This window comes from Anas acuta, chromosome Z (genome assembly GCF_963932015.1).
Source record: "Anas acuta chromosome Z, bAnaAcu1.1, whole genome shotgun sequence".
Classification (NCBI taxonomy): Eukaryota; Metazoa; Chordata; class Aves; order Anseriformes; family Anatidae; genus Anas; species Anas acuta.
The window spans coordinates 56,138,376-56,159,865 of NC_089017.1; the positions used below are offsets into that span (position 1 = coordinate 56,138,376).

At 38.0% G+C, this 21,490-nt stretch overlaps 1 protein-coding gene across 2 annotated transcripts in view; it reads right to left on the minus strand.

The window, feature by feature from the left end:
* EPB41L4A (erythrocyte membrane protein band 4.1 like 4A) overlaps window positions 1-21,490 on the minus strand; it is a 133,820-nt gene that overhangs the window by 43,720 nt on the left and 68,610 nt on the right. For both annotated transcript variants that reach the window (XM_068666761.1, XM_068666762.1), the window contains 5 exons: window positions 15,003-15,090; window positions 13,005-13,093; window positions 12,562-12,625; window positions 2,904-2,995; window positions 1,919-1,996 (listed from right to left, as the gene is read on the minus strand). In XM_068666761.1, coding sequence (XP_068522862.1) covers window positions 1,919-1,996; window positions 2,904-2,995; window positions 12,562-12,625; window positions 13,005-13,093; window positions 15,003-15,090 — 411 coding nt within the window. The remainder of the gene's footprint in view (window positions 1-1,918; window positions 1,997-2,903; window positions 2,996-12,561; window positions 12,626-13,004; window positions 13,094-15,002; window positions 15,091-21,490) is intronic.

Below are 21,490 nucleotides of genomic sequence, written 5' to 3' on the forward strand. Positions count from 1 at the left end.
ACTTCCCACAGCACACTGCCCTGCTCCAATCTGCCAAAATGGTACAAGAGGGGAAACTCCTGCTCTCGTCCTTGGTACTCTGGCAGGAATTAAGCAGACTCCTATCCAGCTTCACTGATGGAGCTTTGAAGGTCAGGGTCAAACTAGAAACCCCAAAGACAGTAAAATCATTCTTCTATCACCTAAAAAAAGGAGAAGCTGGATCATGTCAGACAACACAACAACCTAAATAATTTGGGTTATGATGAAATATGTTAGAGAAGATAGAACAAAAGCACACCAGTGGTCCTGACTGGAGACAGTCCAGAATCAGTCACATGAGCTCAGGTTCAGCACTGGCTCAGGCTCAGCACTGGCATAGTCATTTCCCCACCAGCAACACCTTCCATACAATCAAGATTTTAAATCTAAGAGTAACAGAGAGATGACTCTGAATTCTTATTGACTGAGGACAAGTGTAATAGTGTTACCATTACACACTGTTGTTAGTAGCTACCACAGCTACTAACTCCAGTCCAGGAGCTGACAGATTCAGTGAGGGGGATGGTTTTCTTGTTTTCAGAAAAATCTTCCCAGGAAGCAGTAACAAAGAGCTGCCTAACAAATAATGATCATCACTCTTACCCGTGATGATCCATGTATTTCATGAGTGATGGTGGAAATATAGACAGGAAAGACAGACAGACAAGCCAAAAATAAACCTAAACAAACCTGCTGTATTTGCAGGTTGTGGAAAACACCTCTAGAATTTATCATTATAGCAAATAGGGCCTTTTCAGCCAGCAGCTTCAAAATAACTGTAGAAGATGAAAAACTACCTTTACTCCTAATTGACCCACAGGAAAAATGAAAATGGAAAAAGAAAGGGGACTGGCTTCCAGATATGATTTTGATTTGCTGCCCTCAATCCTTCCTTTCAGGTTTACTGAATTACAGACCCTAAAGCAATTCTAAAAATTAGTTATAAATTACATGGCTCAAAATTGCTCAGCCAATGTGACAGAACTAAATTTAAAGCAGTGGTCTCCAATTGCCAAATCCAGTGCCTACAAAGACTTTGTTATTTCAACAGGCTTATGAACATAAAACTCAAGAAAAACTATTGGGTTTCTTACATATTGCATTTTTGCAATATCCTACATTCTTCTAGTCTTTTGTGTCCCTGCAGCTAGGGCATCTTAAACGCACGTTGCTTACCACTTCTGCCACTGTACCACCATATTAACTACCCTCTATGTCATACTACCTGCTTGGTTAACTCCAGCTGAAATTAAGAGTAAGTACTCCCTATATATCCTTACCCTGGAGGATACTGCTTCTTTCAAGGTTTGTGGCCTTGAAAGCTTATCCAATTTTTCCCAGCCACTCCAGCTAGAAAAGATATGCCCATCTCCCTTGAGATCTCCCCTTATTTATGTTCTTAAATCAACAACACTACATCAACTCTGCTGCTTCAAGATTAAATATAACCATCCAGATCAAGAGCCCTTGCAGGAGCTCAACTGCTAGTTTACTGCAGCTGTAAAGAAGGACTGCACAGCTACAGATTTTCTACACTTTTCTGCATCCATTATCTAATTCCTAGAATAAAGGCAGCAGCCAACATGCCTCCCCATTTTGGTATTTCTCAGTTGTCAGGAAAAAAAAAATGTAGGGCACAAACATAATTTCATAACTTCTAACGATATTTTGATTTAAAGCTTTGCCAGGGTTACTCTCACCTTCAATATGAGCTCCAGCAGGCTCTAGCCAGCTCTGGGAATCAGAAGTAACTTTCAAATGTGTCCCCAAATAGTCTGGTAAAGTGGCCCTCATTCTTGCTTCATGAACAAAACTGCACTGACTCATTTTCTTACATTGGAAGAGAAGAGGAGAAGGTAATAACTGAAAAAAAATTTAAACAATTAAATAAATTTACCTGTATCGATGTTTATAACCTATGGATCCAAACTTGCTGAATTTTCTTGACAGAGAGCTTGATTCATTCTCTGGCACTCTATGCAGTTCAAAAAAATAAAACAGAGTGAGTTGTACAAGTAGGTTTCAGCCCTCCTTTCCAACGAAAGGAAAGAGAAACACAAACTCTGAATTCCAGAGGAGAAATTTTCTACTTGTTCCTCTTCATTCCCACCACCAGACAGACTTTTGTGGACTTGATAGTTCCACAAAGCAACATGTTTATGCCCTCCTCTTTTGATTATGTATCTATTTATTTCAGAGTCTACTGTAAAGCCTTTTGCTTAATATTTCACAGGAGCAGGCAGAACCATCATGCCACAGTAATGAGACTGTGGCAGGAATTCTGAGCCCACACATTCACAGCATTGCTAAAGCCAACACCAAGCACCCCTTCCTAGCCACAGGCCCTTGCACATTTTTGCTAGTGTTTTTGCAACAGTAGAAGAAAGTGTTTTGAGACCAGTTATACCAGAAACATTTTACACTCTTTGTCAGCAAAACATTATGGAATTTAAGGGAGCTCTTCTCTCAAAAACCAAAAATTCTGTGCACTGTAAAGAGTCCTACTCAAAAATCATAGAAAATAGTTGTATGTGAAAAAAAAAAGCTGCAACTCAATGCTACTACAGAGAATTTAGTGCTTAAATATGTACACGTGTATATAACAGCTTAAATCCTGCTCTATACATATGTGGATACTTCAGTTTAAACCTACTTTGTGCAACTTGAAATACTGTATGAAAAAAAAATCTAAGACAAAATAAACCACTGAATTACCTGAAGATTTCTAAATGTTTGTTTTATACCATCAAAAGAAAACAGAAGGCATCAGCTTTTAAGAACATTCTATAAACAGGACGCAAAATGTTTTGCCAGGCAGGAAGCCTTATTCAATGTTGTCTCACTCCTTTTCGTTGAAAAGCCACAACTACAGCATCACTCACCTGAAAAATGTATGATGTTCTACACAGCATTTCCAGAGATGTTTGCAGGTGATCTTATCACGTGCTTCAAAAAAGAAGGAAGTTTCATTGCACTGAAGACAAAAGGAAACAAATTGAGATGAGGGATTTTGCCAGTGAAGTGAGAACACAAGAACTTGCCAGCTCATATAAATGCACATAAGAAAAGACATAAATATGAATAAAATCAGGTTATATAATTCTCTACAATTGTTCATTTAAAATAGTTCTTTTTGGTTTCTCATCGGCTGAAAGTAATTATTTAAGGAATTGATTCCTTAGATATAAAAAACAGAACAGCAAGATGATTATTGAAACACTTCTGTTCCTTCTGGTTCATAGATGTTAGCTTTCTTCCTAACAAAAAAGCACAAAGGTTTTTCATACAGTTCCCTTCCGATCTTTCCTGACTGCACCTCAAATGATAAATATAATCTTCCTTAAGCTCTGCTTAGCAATATACACAAGGACAGGAATAAGTTAGGGAGAGAAACTCAGAATTTGTGATAAGTACTATGAAGCAACAACACAGAAAAAATGCACAAGACATGCATGTAGAGAAGAAACGACATAAAACTGGATATCAAAAAGATGAGACAAAGGAAAGACAAAGAAACAAGAACTAACTTTAACATGATTCAAAATACCTGCAAAAAGGTCAAAGGTTAAAAATCATCAAGCCACCTGCAAAGGCTACAGTTATGTGAAAGAAGACGACTAAAAAGTATACACAAAGCTTAAAATCTGTTCACTGGTAGTTTGGCAGTCAGTGCAGTACACATGTGGAAACAATAAACCACAGGGAGAGATGAAAGAGAAGCCATACATACACAAGCTATAAAATACTTCCAGTAGACAAGAAGCAACAGACACATCACAGTGCTTGTTTCCAACAAGTTAAACATTCGGTAATGTTCACATATAATACATTTCTATGTATCTGTCACTCAGCAAACTAAAGTGCTCCATTTCATATTTGTTTTTTGCACAACAAATGAGTAGTTCCATTGACTCCAGTGTGAATCCTCCGCATGGTACAGTACTGTCAGTAACAGTAACGCAACCAAGTCCTAAAACCAGCCCTAAAATCAGCAGCCAGTTGTAAGAAATATATGCTCCTGTGTCAACTATACCTGTGTCACTTCTGCAGTGGCAGGCATACACAGGTAAAGAGTTCTGGTATTCTGAGCTGCAAGCAACTTGCTATTTGTGAACTAACTCAGTATGTTCTCCAGAACTGAAAATTCCACCTCTACCAAGAATATTTTTGTTAAAGGCTGTCAGGCAGCAATCACAAAAACACAAATGATGTGCTCAAATAGCCTTTCCTCCACCTTGAAACAAAAACAGTATAAAGGACAGAACTTTCCACCTGTTGTTAGAATAACTAAGATTTCATTCCCTGAATAAAGTAGAAACTGGAGCCATAAAGTTCATTTCCCCCCATGGATAATTTTAGTTATATTTTTCCACTGGAAGAGTTTAATGGCTGGTGGGAACAGTCCCATTAAATATCCAAGGAGTGAAAATTACCCTCTAGTTTTCTGTCAAAAACACATTTTCCTCTCCAGAACATCACAGCGTGAAAGGGCAGTAAAGACATGCTGTCATCAAGAAAACCAGGATTTATCTCAGATTGCTATGCATAGCATAAAATGATTAAGTATTAGATTATTCCCATAAACGTATTCCCACAGTTGCTTAAAATACAATTTCAGGCTTGACACGGATCTTAATCTCTCTACAGGATTCATAAGTGGTTTAACTTGGAGCAAAAATAGGTTTAATTTATAAAATGTAAAACTAGACACCTGAAAACTTAGCTGTTTAGGAAAAAAAAAAAAAGTAACAGCAGGGTGAGGGGAGAAAGGGGGGGACACTTCCAGAAGAAGATTGCCAAAGAGAAATATCTATGCAAGAATTTTCAAGAATAACTACACTGCTCATGTCCCTTTGGCAAGTCTGGAGTCTACCCACTGAAAGATCATACTGCTCTTTTATGAAGGAATGTCAATGTCAATTATTTCACATACAGCAGAAACATGTTTGAAGATTTAATGATTTAATTTAGACTACAGTTTCTACATCAGACTATTACCTGGTATGTTTGCATTTAAACCCACACAACTGCAGCCACTTTTAAAGAATAATATCAGATCAGGGCTCTGGTATTGCAAAACCTTATGCAATATGATGATTCATTTTAACTTCTGTTAGGAAAGAACTCTGACTCACACTTAATGTGCAGGATCTTGCTCTTTCTTCATTCACATCTGAATTCTACTTTCAGGCAAAGAATCTTCTGCTGCACTTGAATTAATTTAATTATACAAATCCAGGAGGAGAGAGTTCATGAGTTCAGGAAGGACAGGGACAGAGGTGTTTTTTTAGAGTTTTTAAAATAAGGTATTTCTTCCATATCTTACTTGAATGCCACTGAAACTGAGGGAAAGATTCCAATCAAATAAAAGGTTCTACCTGTCTATTTTTCCTTCAAAGTCAGAGTTTTAGGATTTTTCCATATGTAAAACAAATGATACGTAACACTTCTAAATCAATCAGTGACTAAATGGGGGAAGGTATAGCTACATCATTACATGACTGAAAGATCTGACCAGCAAACGTCAGTGATTCCATCCTCTGTAGCGTTATTTTTCACGGGGAAGAAAGCTAATCTCAGCTGACAAGTAAAATACTTGATGATGAACTATGTGTTGAAACATCTGTATCTAGTATGTGGCAATCATGGGCTGAAGAATCAAAGTAAGAAGCAGCCTAACCCTACAAACACAAATCATCGAAAAGGTAAGTTATGGAATTCGGATTTGGGAAATGAAACAACTGGTAAAAAAAATAAGGGAGGGTCCAAAAAGCTTTCTGATAACACACTCACTCACGTTATCAGGAATCTGAAGGAAAAGCACATATCTGAAAACTAAATACTGCTTCATAATGGATGCTTATGATAACCCAAATAGCACAGTTATTGTTTCCTAAAAGGCAAGAAAGCCTAGAACATTCACCCCCAACATTTTTCTCAGCTAGTGAGAGCTAGTTTAGTGTGCTTTTTTTTTTTTTTTTTCCCTAATATATCTGATGCAAAAGAAACGAAGAACTATTGTAATTTTCCTAGTGATTTGCAGAAGATCACAATTCCAAACTCATTCTGCGTTGTCTGGGGCTTCACACACTACTCCCTGCTACTCACACCGTGGCTTTTAGAGAGTCATATGTGTTAATGATAAGGCATCATAAACCATCACAGCCCACTGCTTACTGGGCAGCCCTGGCTGTCTGTACATTCTGAAGTCCTCCCCTCCGCTTTGCACTCACTTCGGTGCCTGTCTCATCTTTCAGGGAAGCCACTTGTGCTCATCAGACAAGCAGAAAAACACTTACATTTGTATGGCGATTTTTGATCATGTCTATGACTTGCTGAAGTGGCTGGCTGTTGAGCTGTTTGATTACCTCCTCCTAGTCCTGAGAACACAAGATGCTGAAATACTGCAAGGACGTACACTGAACACTCCTCTCCTTTCAAATGCTTTAAAAGCTTGTCCTGCAGTCTCTCAAGCCAGCATCCTAGAGCTCATGCTGCCATAGCCTCACCACCATTTCTATCCATGGGAGGAAGGACAGACAGAACAACACAGGGGATGCCCATTGCTTGACTATATGACATGCTTAAGAAAGGGTTCCCAAATGTGCAGCCAGAGCCCTTCACTGCTTTATGACTGCCTCTGCAGTCAGCTAGGAGACTGACCTGGCAGCACCTTTGAGACCTCCACAAAGCAGCTGGTGGTTGGTGCAGCACTCCCTGATATTCCCACTTACTGAAAGCAAGTTGCTAATGCACTCAGAGGGAGACAAGCCAGGGTTCATGTTGCTCTATCAACATTTGATAGGTTGCCACAAGTCAGTCCACAGATCAAAAACTTGTAGAAAAACCATGAGGCAGAGCAGGCTTTAGCTGCTGCAGCTTACGGTATATACTGGTCAACAAAGCTATCCAAGCTCAAGAAAAATAAATAAAACAAAAAACACCTCACAACAGGAGACATAAGGAGGTATCTTGTCCCACTACAGAACATACTGCCGGTGCATATACATGCAATACACATGCATTCACACATAACAGAAATATTAAAGGTAGTTCTGAAGTTACTGCTTCGAAACATTATTTGTTTCATATTTGTGCCAGGTCAGGCATGCACCTGGATACTATCAATTGTTAACTTCAATGGGAAATATTTTGTCTTTATATATTTACATAATGCATACCAGTCATAGCTTACATAATGGACAATGTATTACCAGTTACATAAGATTGATCTTTAAGAAAAAAGATCAAGAATTAAAATTAATAATGCTGTGCCAGTTTGTAGGAAGCATATCAAGATTAAAACAAAAGTATCTATACCTCATTTTATAACAATTTAAATAAATACTAAGGAGGAACTTAGAGAAAAAAAAACTAATACCTTACTGTTAATGAATTTAGGCTTATCTAGGATTATTTTTTTTAGTTCTTCTTCAAAATTGTTCACTACTGAAACTTTTTCTATCAAGATAAGTCAGTCTAACAATTTTTGACTCCAAAATGGTTAAAAAAAATGAAAAAAAAAAAAAAAAAAAAAAAGATCCAATCTACTAAAAAATACCATCCCTACATTAACATCACTGCACTTGCTCACCTCCAGCCTCCCTGACCACCATTTGCATCAGTGGGTGCAAATGATACAAACGTATTTGTAATTCTTAAGCCATAGCAAAGTTCAAAATTCTACTTTTGTATCCAATGCAAATATATGCTAAACTGGACTTAAGAACAGGAGGAACAGCTCATCATCCCCTGTTAAATCTTCTCAAGAAACAGTAAGAGGAATAAATCAAATGAAAGTTCCTGCCTAGAATCTGTAACTCAAGGTGGAATATACAAGAAAGGATTTAACTGGACCACCTTATTAATGCAATTATTTTTCAGAATTCTAACATTTATGAAAAGCAAATAAGGAAGGACAGAAGGCAGGAAGAAAGGAATGAAGGAAAAAGTATACATGTATTTCCAGGGTTTTCCAAGACAATTTAAAAGAAAACAATAATCTTGTATTTAGACAAGTTTCAGCCACCAGAATGGGGACTATTATGAGCTTTGGAACTGTCCTGAAATTCTTCTAGTATTCATCAGTGGTTCATATTGCTCCTGAAAACACTCTTTACCTACTGCACCTTATGAATTCAGCTGAGCCTCTTCATTTGACTAAGAAAGATTACAGAGGAAGACGTGTCTTGAAAATGTGTAAATCATTTTTAATTGCACTATTTGTGGGTTTGTTCTAACTTGAAGTAAACCAAATTTCAAAATCCCTCCAAACAAAAATTTCAGACTTCCAAAAGACCCTTCTCTTCAAACAAGAAATAATGAAAGCAAGTCTTTTGCACATTCAACACTTTCTGGTTTGGTGAAAGAGAAACATGAAAAGTTGCAAGGACAGAAACTTTGCATAAATTCTGGGAAGGGATGAAATCATTCACTTACATGTTCAGACACAGTGCAACCAAAGTAAAAGGCACTGTTACAGAAAATAGTATGGGGTTGCAGGGAACCCTACAGAAGCACTTGGTACCTACAGGCAAAAAAAGCTGCATGTCACTAACTCCTGCACATTATTACATCTAAGTTCCCAGCCTATAAAACCAAACCATGTTCTTCTCTGTTTTGTTCACTTCCTTAGCTGAGAGAAACCTGAAAAGAAAGCTGTGTTCCTCACACAGAGGAAGAACAGAGAATGCTGCATTCCCATCCAACCACTCATCTTTAGGCAGAGCATCCTTTGGGATCAGGCCCTGTTTTGTTGCAGCAGGGGCCTTCCGCAGCCACCTGTATTGCTGGATTATTTCTAGCAAGGTTGCTCAACAGACATCTATGCTACCAGGAATTATACACAGGTATCAGATTTATGTCTTGATTTTCTTAAGGGAACCTGCATGAAAATACCCTTTCATCACCTTCAAAATTCTCTGCTACTGTTTGCAGTGTTCAGGGAACCCTCCTGTGCCACCCACACCAGAGAAAAGGTTCCTCGTTTCATGCTGTTACTTTGTGGGTTCACAGAAAGCCCACCTGATTCTGTCTCAGAATTCAAAGCACATGTCCAGTCAGGGGACAATGAAATATTGATACAATGATTTACATTACTGAAAAAGAGTTTCTTTCACCTGGTCTGGGTCTCAACATCTCACATATCAGGATAAGTCACTGATGGGCAAATACTAAGGGCAGTATTATGTTTACAAAGGGAGAACAGCAAGAGCTTTAGGGAGAAAAAATATAATACAGGCAAAGCAGTAAAAGATAAAATATCAATAGCCATGCTTGCACACAATAGCAACAGGTATGCAGGAAAAACACACAGAATAAACAAGTTAAATAAACAAGAAATCAGGAAATGTCCTTATAGAAGATATCTGCAAAATTACAAGAGCCTACCCTACAAAACGGGAAAGGTGAAGCAACTTATTTTATTGTAAGAGAATAAGTATAAATATCTCGTGCTCATTAAATCATCAAGTTTATGAAAAGTGAAACAAAGTAAACACAGTAAACTCAGCAGCAGCAGCCATAAATAATTTATTTTGACACAGGCACACCACAGATGTATTTCTGAGACAGCCCATGGACATGGAGCTGTACATTTAGACTGACATTTCTAAACCTGTCAAGGAGATCAGGATATCCACTTCCACCCATTTAATGGGAAGCACTCGCTCCAATCGCTCCAAGTCTTCTGGTAGGTTTGAAAAAACACAGACAAATTTATTTGAAGGAATACCAAAGATGTTTCCATAAGAAACCCCATTCAGCGGGAGAACAACACTTCACAGGCACTAAAAGCATGAAAGGCTTCCTCTTGATGAACACATGCGTGTACCCCAGAAAGGTGCCTGTCAATGTAAAACTAGCTAGTGTTTGGAAACAAGAGTGACAACCCATCCTTCACAGAGTTTTCACCATGATATGGAAAATGGAATTCACAGAAAGCACTCTGAATTAATAATATGCTGTTCTTACTGTGTGATGTTAACTCCTTTGCTATATGCCATAAAGATCCAAGCAAAACACAGGAAAGCCTCCATTATTTCACCTTTCCATAAATATATTCCGGCATGCTTTCCAACTAGTTTCAGTAGACGGCATGCTTCCACCTATTTCCTATGGAGAGTGTTCCTCCTAAATGCCATTGCCTCTGAAGCTTTTCACTGATGTTTGGATTGTTTTTCTCTTTATGTAATTGTGCTCCTTGTCCCATACTTGTTAATAACTCATCCCTCCAAACATTCAAGTTTTCTTAGACTCATATCCATTTTCAGTATGTACTCAAAAAAATATATGTACTTAAAATTTCAAAACACGTCCTTTTAAGTCCACTGTGCTTACTTCATCAAACAGTAAAAGGAAAAAAAAAAAAAAAAAAAAAAAAAGATTATCTTTCCACAGCAGGGAGACAAGAGTAGAAACAGCTCTCCAAATCTTCCTTTTGACTACTTATTGTGCCCTTTACCTCCTTCAAATTCTGGCAATATCTTCCTAGTAAATGAATTGCCTGGAAATGAGTTACACATTCCAGACTTGGTACACCACAGCTGTAACAAGTGAAGTATTAATGTCCTGTGCTGTGCAGTGATATCCCAGGATGCAGAACAAAGAAAAGTGGCATATTTACTCTCTATCATGTAACACAATCTCAAGTCCTATGGGGAAAAACAAAGCGATAGCATTTACTTCAAAACATGGAAGAATAAAAGGCATTTGTGAATAAAGTTTCAGGGAGTATTAGAACTTGTAGTCATATAAGTAATCTGATCGTTTTTTCCTCCTCTGGGTGCAGAACACCAAAAATTGCTACAATTGGCTTTAATCCAGAGATTACGACTACTGTTTACTTGTTCTAATCAATAATTTCTTTTTAAGTTCCACCATCAGAACATTTACAAAAAGGAAGAGAAAGGTATTTCTGGGCCATTTTGGCATTTCCTTTACTAGCTAGGGTATGAAGCACTGTAGAAACACTTCAAATGAGTGTTAGCTGCAATGTAGATTATAATGATGGGCCACACCCTTGTACTTGCTGTTCTCTTAAACAGTTTCCTAAAAGTACCTGTCGAGACTTGAAATTACCAAATGCTGTCAAAGTGTTTGTCTTAAAATCACAACAGCAAGTACTCACGAGCCATCAACATCCACAAACTAAACTTAAGCATATTTCCCAAAGGTCCCATTTTTTGTTTTTCAGCATGTTAAAACTTTGCAATTCTACGCGTTTAAAAAAAAAAAAAAAAAAAAAAAAAGTATACATATGTGCCATCAAACAGAAAGTACAGCATCACTACAGGGCAATCCGCACAAAGTCAAACTAGGACCTGTTTGCACATGAACAGGCATTCACCCTGCAAGTGAAACACTGGGAAAAGTTTTCCCAACCTTCCTCCAGCCTTCAAATATCTTTCTGATTTCAACAAATGCATCATCAGAAATAGACTACTCATGGATCACCACACCAAGCCACTTATGAGTAACAAAAGCATAACCTGCCAGTATGCTTCCACAAGCACAAGAAATGTTATCCATAACAGAACCAGCACAACCAGTCATCAGTATGCTCACATTTCCCAGCATGTACTGAAGGCATCAAATGGCCTCACAAAAAAAATCATGGATGAGACTAACAACCACTACAAAGATGAATGAACATGCATAGACAAAAGTATGCATAGACTATACTTCTTACAAAACTGTTTTGTCTATAAACTTTCAGTTTTGATATTCCAAGGAAGCCTACAAAGTATTTTCCAATAAAAATAAAAATTAACCTCAGCAGATTAAACTTATAACTCAACAAGATACCTAAAATCACAGATTGATTGCAATTATTTGCTTTATTACACTTCATAAGTTTCGGTACATCCTGAACACTTTCTCCTTCTCACCCACCAAGCTGCCTAAGTGATAAATATCCGCCTTCTTTTTTAACTGAATTAACCTAAAAACATCTTCTCTTGCTATCAGCTATCCTTGCTTCACTGGAACTAGCATTTTTTTTCTCTCAAATGGTACAACACCACAATCACAATAAACTCTAAGAAATATGTTTCAAGAAACCTTGTGTAGCTGCTTCTGTCCTCAAGCTACAAAATTATTTTTGCCTTAAAGTTTCCTGCATTTTCCTTGCTCCAGGTTTCAATCGATTATACCTTTCCCCATAGATTCTGCCTTGTTTAAAAGCATTATGTAACACCATAAACAAAGCACTGCAGAAGTAGTTTAGTCAGAGCACATTTGAGAATCATGAAGGTTTATTATAAAATTCCAACTTCAGAAAGTTCTCTCCCCCTGCCTGCAAAACATGAATTTTCTTCCTGCTCTTTCTTTAACAAAAATGCAAGCACCATCAGGAACATATTACACTTAAGGATAATTTTCTGGCAATAATTATCAATACAATTCATTTAACTTAGATGTTTTCTTGCAGTAATTTCAATAAAACTAATTAAACACTGATGGATACAAAAAACTAGTGATTAATTAGATTTAAAATCACTTTTAATATTTTTTTTCTTATAGGCTTAAGTAAGAACTTACATCTTTTCCCAGGACTCTGAGTTCAAACTGTGTTTCCTTAAAATGAACTTTCGTAATTCTAGGCCTGTAATATTGGGGGAAAAAAAGAAAGACAGTGAGACTAATTTCATAAATAATAAAACTTGAAGCTGTATGCATTTACATACAAAGACAAAAAGGATTCACAGGTCAGGTTATTTTTTTTAGGTATGTACCAAATACCAATAGAAAATTAGCAGTACTTAAAGATACCAGCACAGGTACGGTAAATATGAAATATTTTTTTCAATACTTACATTATAAAAGATTTTTTTTTTAAATGTATAGTACATACACGGATTAGGAATTCCAACTATATATTTTTAATAATACAAATATACTTTCAAACTTATAGCACAAATCATGTATCTCTGTACAGTATCATTGTACAGATATAGCACAGAATACAGTTAAACTATACCTACCAGAAATATTTTCCTACTTGTTTTTTATTCTTGTAGACAACAACTCCTATGGGTGTTAATCCTAAAAAATATTCAGATTTGTTTTCACCCTATAAAATAAAAGCATATGCCACTCAGTTATTTGAATTTGCAGTTGGTATCAGTGTAGCTGTGAGGTCTGGTGGAGGATGCCAGCATGGTGACTGGCTTGAACACACTGGTTTACACTCCCTGCAAACAGGAAAGTAGGACTTCATCTACCAAGAGTAACTCCTGTACAAAAGCTTCTATGCATAGATGCAAAGAGGCAAGAAAGAGCAGGTGTGAGGGACTGTCGCTTTCCACATCCTATGGTGAAACACCAACAGCAAACAGGTAACTGCCATGTTGAGCTTCACACTTAGGCCCCTACTGCAGGGTGTTAGGGCAGGTCTTTATCCCATGGTGCAAAGGGGAAGCAGAAACAGAACCAACAAGAAAGTCTTTCCTAGAACCTAACTACTACATTTTAACCCTTCCACCTTTATGAATAATCATCACTACCATGGCAGTACCTTATGACACAGAAGGTGTTCAAAAGACTGAAAAACTTTTGCATGAGTTTGCAAGAAAGTCATCTCCAAAAACTAGCCCACCTGCCTGCTTGAGGGAATACTGAATAACCCTGCAAGCACTAAACCTGCAGAGTACAAACCACAAAAAATACCCGCTGTGAGAATGAGTGACTGTAGAAAGTGCCCTCCTGTATGTGAGAAAGCTCAAGCACACCTCCATGAGCACTGCTTCTGATTCTCAGTGAACTAACCACATAGGGCATGTTTGCTTTTAAGGTGACTAACCAAGCAGAAGACCCGTGGTTCTTTATGCACACTGCTCCACTCTAGAATGGGGGCTTTTGTTGCTACTGTAATACAAATAGTAAGAAATACTCATGGGTCAGTCTTGGGGATGAATGATGCACCCCTCGTTACCCAGGCAGGAATCCCTTTGCACAGCATAAGCAAACTAAGCAGACAGAAAAAAAATCTAGACTCTGCTAATTTAACAAGGTTTTGTTGGGTCATGTCAAAGCCTGTTCCAGTAACTCCCCCAGCTTCCTATGGATGGGAGGGGCACAGAGCATTGGATGTGAATATGATCAAGCCACAGGGTACATTAAAAATACTTAATATTGTGGGCTACACAATTTTCAGCAGGAAATACATACTTAATCTTCTGGTATTATCTTGATTTCTTTATTTTCTTTCAAGTAATTTTACAGCGTTCTGACATCTGACTCTGAACTGTCTACTTTACAACTCCTCATTTGAAGTTCTGATTTTCATTTATTCAAAAAAAACCTGCCACAAGCACAATTATTCAAACAAGATAGGATGATGTTTCCACCAGAAGCACATAGCCTCCAGGTGATGACTTGGATCCGATCCCAACACACGTTGTTTTACAAAAGAAGTGGAGGCATTTGCTGAGGCAATATAGACAACCTACTGTGCTGCATGATACAGCAGAGGAAAAGCTGGAAACAAGCTCCATGTCTTTAGCAACACCATCACAATCAACATCAAAACAGGCCTGACATGCTGCTGATGCTACTCCCACATTAATTTTTGAAATAGTTTTGAAAAGTTAGCAGCACTCACTTACTGTTATTTACACAAGAATAATGCAAAAATTCTTGTGTCAAAGACAAATGTTATAACCCTCTCTCATTTCTTCTGACACTTGCACTGATAACTTATTACTTATAGGAATTGTTTTTTTCCCAGAGTAGAGACAATTGTCTTTTGTAGGTGTAACACAAGCACAACCTTTCATCTGAAAACCATTAAGCTGATGCACATGTGAATGCCCTAATCCATTCAGTCTGTAAATAAGTCTTCCTTTGCTTTCCTTAATTAAGTACGCTATTTTCTTTCAAGTTATTCTGTGGTGATTAAACTGTATAAACACTCTCCCCCACAATAGTACATGAGATTTTTTGTGTTGCTATCAAGTTTAAAATAGTTAAACAATACTTACATAAACAGGATGGAGGTCCACTCCATACATTTCCAGGGATTTGGCTACCCCTAAGTAGTTTGCTTCTGCCTCAGCAGGAACTTGACCCCTGTAAAGAAAATTCTGCATAAGAACATTGCACTTCCAGTCAATATATTAAAATAAGTCATACTGATAAATTCAGTTTGCTGGATGGGTATGCAACCCTTCCTGCCACTTGTTGGTACTGACCCTCTGCTTACGTACTGTAAGCTCTAAGGAAGACTGGACAGTACGCACAAACTTTTACTAAAGTCTCTGCTATATGATCCTATGACAGATGCATGCTATCAAATATAAAATATACATATACTGTAGTGGCTAATCTTTTCCCTGCTGTCACAAACACATTTCAAACATTCTGTTCTTGGGTTTCAATATGCAAAATAGGTCTTTCAAATACCTACATGATTATTAATAAAGTAGGAGTGGAGTGACTGACTGGGGGACAATCTCCCCTCAGCTGTGCCAAAGCTACAAAGGGTTTCGGAAAGCGGGGTTCATGACTTCAGATAAAATATTCTTTTCTTTGTAAAATCTCGTCTACAGGAAGTCACATCAACTGGTAATACCCAAGCCTGCTACTGTGAAAACAAAGTTTAGAGTCTGTCACAAGAGATTAGCAGTTTCAAAGATCCAGCTCGCCTTCCCATCTGCAAATATCAATTCATCATTCAAAAACTAATGTCAGCTGAATGCTGGTAAGAAACAATAGGGGAAATCTGGTGGAAGAAAAAAAAAAAAAAAAGACTGGGCTATTAGGAACATATAAATACATTCAAAGTCTCCAAAAGTAAGCATATTCTCAGAATTTAATTGGTTCTTCCCTTAATAACTGCCATTGATACAAAAGCAAGACCCCTGAAGCTGCATTTCCATCCTCACTCCTTTTTAATGTTTCTGTGAAAGCTACTGGGTGGTTATTAAGTACAGTGTATCTTGTGCATACATCAATGTCAACTCAAAAAGAAGCACCTCCTGATTAACCCCGTGATTGCTCTCTTAGGGAAATCTTTCATTGTATTTGCTACGTTTCAAATTCAGGATGTGAAGCAGAGCTCAAAATTTTGTTACAAGACCTGGAAAAATCCAGACATATACACATCCTCATCTCATGTTCCCACTCTCTTCAGCCTACCAGGTACTTTTCAGGTTTTCCCAACATTGTTTTATACCTGACAAGGTAAAAAAAAATAAAAAGAAATACAGAAGGAAAAAAAAATAAAAAAAAAACAATGTAGAAGACGTGAAATGGCAGTGCAAGCATGAGTATAGTAGTATAGGTACTTAAAAATGTCTTCTTTGCATCTGGGAAACAGACTGCTTCACTTCATCTCACCTACACAGTAACACTGGTACAAATGTTAGTCCTCATTTCCAAGGACCCCTGGAAACACAGAAACAGCTGCCTCTATTTCCTGATTTGGTTGGGATTGAGTTAATTTTCTCCATAATAGCTCATAGGATGCTGTGTTTTAGATTTTTGATTAAAATAGTAGTGATAACGCACTAATATTTCAGTTGTTGCAGAGCAGTGCTCGCACAGAGCCAAGGCTTTTTTCTGGCTTCTGGTGCTGCCCTGCCAGCAAGGAGCTGGGAGGGGACACAGCCAGGACAGCTGGCCCAAGCTGGCCAGAGGGATGTCCCATTCTGTGTGGTGCCGTGCACAGCCGTAATATTGAGGGGAGTTGGCCAGGGGGCAACTGTTGCTCAAGGATCAACTGGACATCAGCCAGACAGTAGAGAACAGTTGTGTTGTGCACCACTTTTGTTGTGGCCTTTTTTCTTTTATTTTTCTCCTTTTTCATTAGAGTTTAATCTCTCATTAAAGTTTTATCTCAACCTGTGAGTTTTCTAACTTCGTTTTTTCTGATTTACTCCCCCTATCTGGGAAGGGGAGGGAGGGCAGACAGAGCAGAGGGAGCAATGAGCGAGAGGTTGAGTGGTGCTTAGCTGCCTAATAGGGTTAATCCACAATAACCTGAAGCTTGCAACAGAAATCCCTTCCTTCAGGAGATGGACTTCCCAGAACACTTGCTATTCAGCATGTTGGCATTGTCAAATCTGTCAATTTTTTTATCCACTTCTGCTATTACAATTTACTCCATAGTTTGATTTTTTTTTAATCTTTTTGGTAGCTCTGTCAAAAATGGAAGCAAAATGTTCAGCAAAGCACTATTGTTTTATTGAGTTCCCAGGCAGGTTATTGGAACTGAGCAATGTGAACTACCTCATTGATGAACTGGTGCTAGAATCCAACAGCAATTTAAGTATCCTGTTAGAGTTTCCTTACTGATCACACTTAGAAAAATGTTGATGTAGTTATCCCACTATCTTCACCTGTCTTTGAAAAGCTCAAATGTTAAATAAATGTGAACGTGTATAATTATTTTCAAAATTACACACAATTTACAAGGAAGTGTATTTGCAAAGATATTAAAGAAAGGGAATGTATGTGCTGGAGCTTCTTAAGAAAAAAAAAAAAAAAAAAAAAGATGGGTATGTCCTCCCAAATGCAGATGGAGAAGATAAAATATGAAGGGGAGAAGAGAAGGTCAGGGACTGAAACTGTTCCCACCATTACAAAGGCTGTTTCTTTTTTTTATCGCATATGAAAACACAATCCCCCCCCAGCACCACACATCTTCCCAATATACCTGAAAACTAACACCTTTTGCAGTTGGTGATGGTAGAGCAGGCAACGTAACAACCATGCTGGTGATACGCACCACTCCTTACACTGGACAGAGAGCACCTGAGTGCCACCAACAGCTCTAAACAGTATCAAAAGCTACTCTCAAAACTATCACAAGCATTTTAGCTTCCCTTATGCCCCACCAACAACATTAATCGAAAATACACCAAAAGCTGGCTTGTATCAGTTAGTCCCAGATCTGCTGCAGTCCAGAGTAGGCAATGTCAAAGGCCTAACTCCCTTTTGCAGTGGGTGTTCATAACCCTCCTCCAGCATCACGAGAGTCTGCTTCCTCATGCAGAAGCCCTTAAGCCACTGCTCGCTCTTCCTGACATGCATGATATTAGCTCACCTCACCCTGCTATTTGACCTTGGGATTGTCACATTGGCTTACACAAGGGACAACAATCACAGCAAACAGGTTTCAAAGACTTGATGAAGGAACTTGTTCCAAAAACTTTACCTTTAATGAATTCCTGAATATTTAGAGTGCCCCATAAAAAGGAAAAATAAAAAATAAAAAAAACGTGCATAACCAACAGGAGCAAGGTACATGCAGTGCCATAGCTGTCTTGGAAAAATGTTTCCATGCTGGGCTCAAGATAAAGAAGCTCTTTCTAGATCTCTACATCACCAATCCGTCCCTAAAATGTCTCTGGTAGACAAGACAACTGAGGATATGTTCTCAGCCCAGTCCTGCTTCAAAATTCATAACCAAATCATAGAATCATAAGGGTTGGAAAAAGACCTCCAAGATCATCTGGTCCAACCATCCCCCTACCACCAATGTCACCCACTAAACCATGTCCCTAAGCACCATGTCCAACCTTTCCTTGAACACCCCCAGGGATGGTGACTCCACCACTTCCCTGGGCAACCCATCCCAGTGCCTGACTGCTCTTTCTGAGAAGAAATGTCTCCTCATTGCCAACCTGAACCTCCCCTGGCACAACTCGAGGCCATTGCCTCTAGTTCTGTGGTTTCACTAGCACACAGAAGTCAATGCTGGCAGTGCTGAACCAGCAGTGTGTGTACACCTCAGTTTCACACTATTTTCTGATGCTTCTGAGACCTAACTGTGGCCAGCAGCAAAAGAGTATCAGAGAGGTCAGTGAAAAACCATACAAAACACTATTTTTAAGGCAGCTCTCATTCTACAACTACAGTTTCCCTGGCTTCTGAATTTCCTTTTCAAGGCTACAAACTTTTGAGGCAAATGGGATTTGATCTGATTTATTACATTAATGACTATAGAAACTTAAGAGAGGAATGAAGTGGCCTGATACATAGGAATTCATCCCAACTTTTAGTTCTGAAACATAACCTCTGTGATGTTGAACCAAACTCTCTGTGCCTCAGTTTCCATCTTCAAGAACAGAGGGAAAAAAAAAAGAAGAAAAAAAAAAAAACACAGTATTTTTTACTTCACAAAAGACCTACAGTAAGGCCCTTTGTAATGCATCAGTTAATATAGAGCAGACAGGCCACCATACATAAATAATTACTGAACAAGAGACTCTCTTCCTTCTAAAAAGAAAACTCAAGTCAATGTGGCGACTGGCACAGACTCCAATTACAACAGAATTTTTCAAAGAGAACAGCTGCGTCTCTGCATTAATAGCTATTATCATTAAACAAGGCACAAATAACACTAACATGCAAAACTACAGGCAAGGAATTAATTAACCTTTATCCAGATTGTGGCTTTATTATAGCAAGAGAATCAAGAAATCTAGATCTACATACAAGATGGCTAGTTCTGATTATCTCTACATGATTTTGACAAAGGGCATGATGAACATATTCATAAAATGTTTCTTACTGCTCTCATGTTAATAAATGGGTATATCACAATTGCACCTAACTTGGACTTGTTAGAACAAGCTTCTTTACACTTACCAGGAACATGAAGTTGGAGATAAGCAAATAAATGTTTATTTTGGCTTTATGTACTGTTGAACTTCTTTCATATGTTTTATTTTCAAAACCAGTTTTACATTTTGCATTTTTGAAGGCATTGTGGTCTAATATTGGCAGGTTGGGAAGCCAAATCTCTCTGATTTATAGTGCTTTCATGCAGCAACTGCTGGTTCTGCCTCTATTACTCAGACACCAAGAGGACTTCTGCCTAAAACTAACCTCACTGAAAGTATTCCATATGTAGAATGCTATTTCTGTAAAAAAAAAAAAAAAAAAAAAAAAAAAAAAGCAGGTGGGGCAGAAAGTGGCTCTGAACTACTGTGTTATTTTTGTTGTTTTTTTTTTTTTTTCTCTTTTTTTCTAAGTACTTTTTATGTCCAGAGACAGCATAGAGTTAAACCTTCTCTTTAAGAAGTGTGTTTTCAGACCTTCTGCATGTGTATATAGCATTTAAGCTACATTTGTACAGGCTAAATTTCTGGCACTGCTTTCCACAAATTCTTTACTGGAAATTACGTTCTTTTCTCCAACTTCCATATGAAACTGCTATATTTTCCCTCTCCAAGCAACTACAGAATTAATGGGACCAAAGGATGCTAGTTCTTATCTTGCCCTCCTTATTTGTTTGGCAATGCAGTGCATCTACTACTTGTCCTTATAGTTTGGCTTCATACTACAAGTAATCAAGAAATATTTTATGCACAAATTGCAGTCTGACAGATAATCAACTGAAAGCCAAAGCAGCAACTTGGGGCCCACCATCAGGCAGAGATTACCCAGTATGTCAAAGATCTTGGATGTTTCATGTCCATATTTCAACCTTGGATGTTTCATGTCCAAGGTGATTATTGTTCCAGTACAGGGAAGATGGAGAGCTGAAGCTCACAGAATCAACCTCTTTTCCAACTTTTACCAAGGTTAAGTTGGGATTGTGTGAATCTCTCAGGTCTGCTGATATATCTATTTCAGATCTCTTTGGTTCTCCTTTGTCCTGTCTCCAGTAACCATAACATTCTCCTCCTACAATCTCTTCAACAGCTGCTGTTGCCAAATACCATAAGTCTGTCTTATTTCTGCTCTCTCAGCTCCTTCTCATAAAGAGCTGCTTCTCCTGTCACAAAAGAAATGTTTTCAGGTACATTTTTGATGTCTGCAAACTTCTGTAGTGCCTGGTTCAGTTTAAATCAGAATTCCTCTGAGGCCCACCAGATATCCTCTGTTCCCACTACATTAAGGTTTCATGTAAAGTTTTGGAACTTGTTTGCTTTTTGTCTCCAGACGAGCACTACAAATTCCCTGAGCTATTCAGTGCTGCCTGATGACTGTTTCTAGATGCTGCTTTTTTTCTTATGAATCATACATTCTTCCTTACCATAGAATCTGTTATATTGGCCACTGCCAATACGTTTTACATAAGATATGTTGGTTAATAAAATGAAAGTACTTTATGCTTGTAAAACAAAACTGACTCTTTAATTCATGCAGATGTTGCAACTGACTTTATCGCTTAAACTGTGGGCATACAAACTGCTTTCCTGGTACCTCCTGCAATGTGAGCTGCTGCTACAAAGATTCATGCAGGTTGCTACAAGCACTCCTTCATTACCCCAGCTAAGGATCTGGCAAGAAAATAGAGGCTTCATTGTACCAAGTTCTGCACATTATTGCATTAAACGTATTTTTGTCCTAACAGTTCATTATTTTAATACACAGGGCAGTACTAAGAAAAGAAATATTATTATACCCATTTTAAAGACAGCAGACTGAGGCATGTGCATAGTAAGCAACTTGTTCAAAATTATGGAGGAAACCTGACCTGAAACAAGGAACTGAACTCAAAGATGTCAAAAGATTT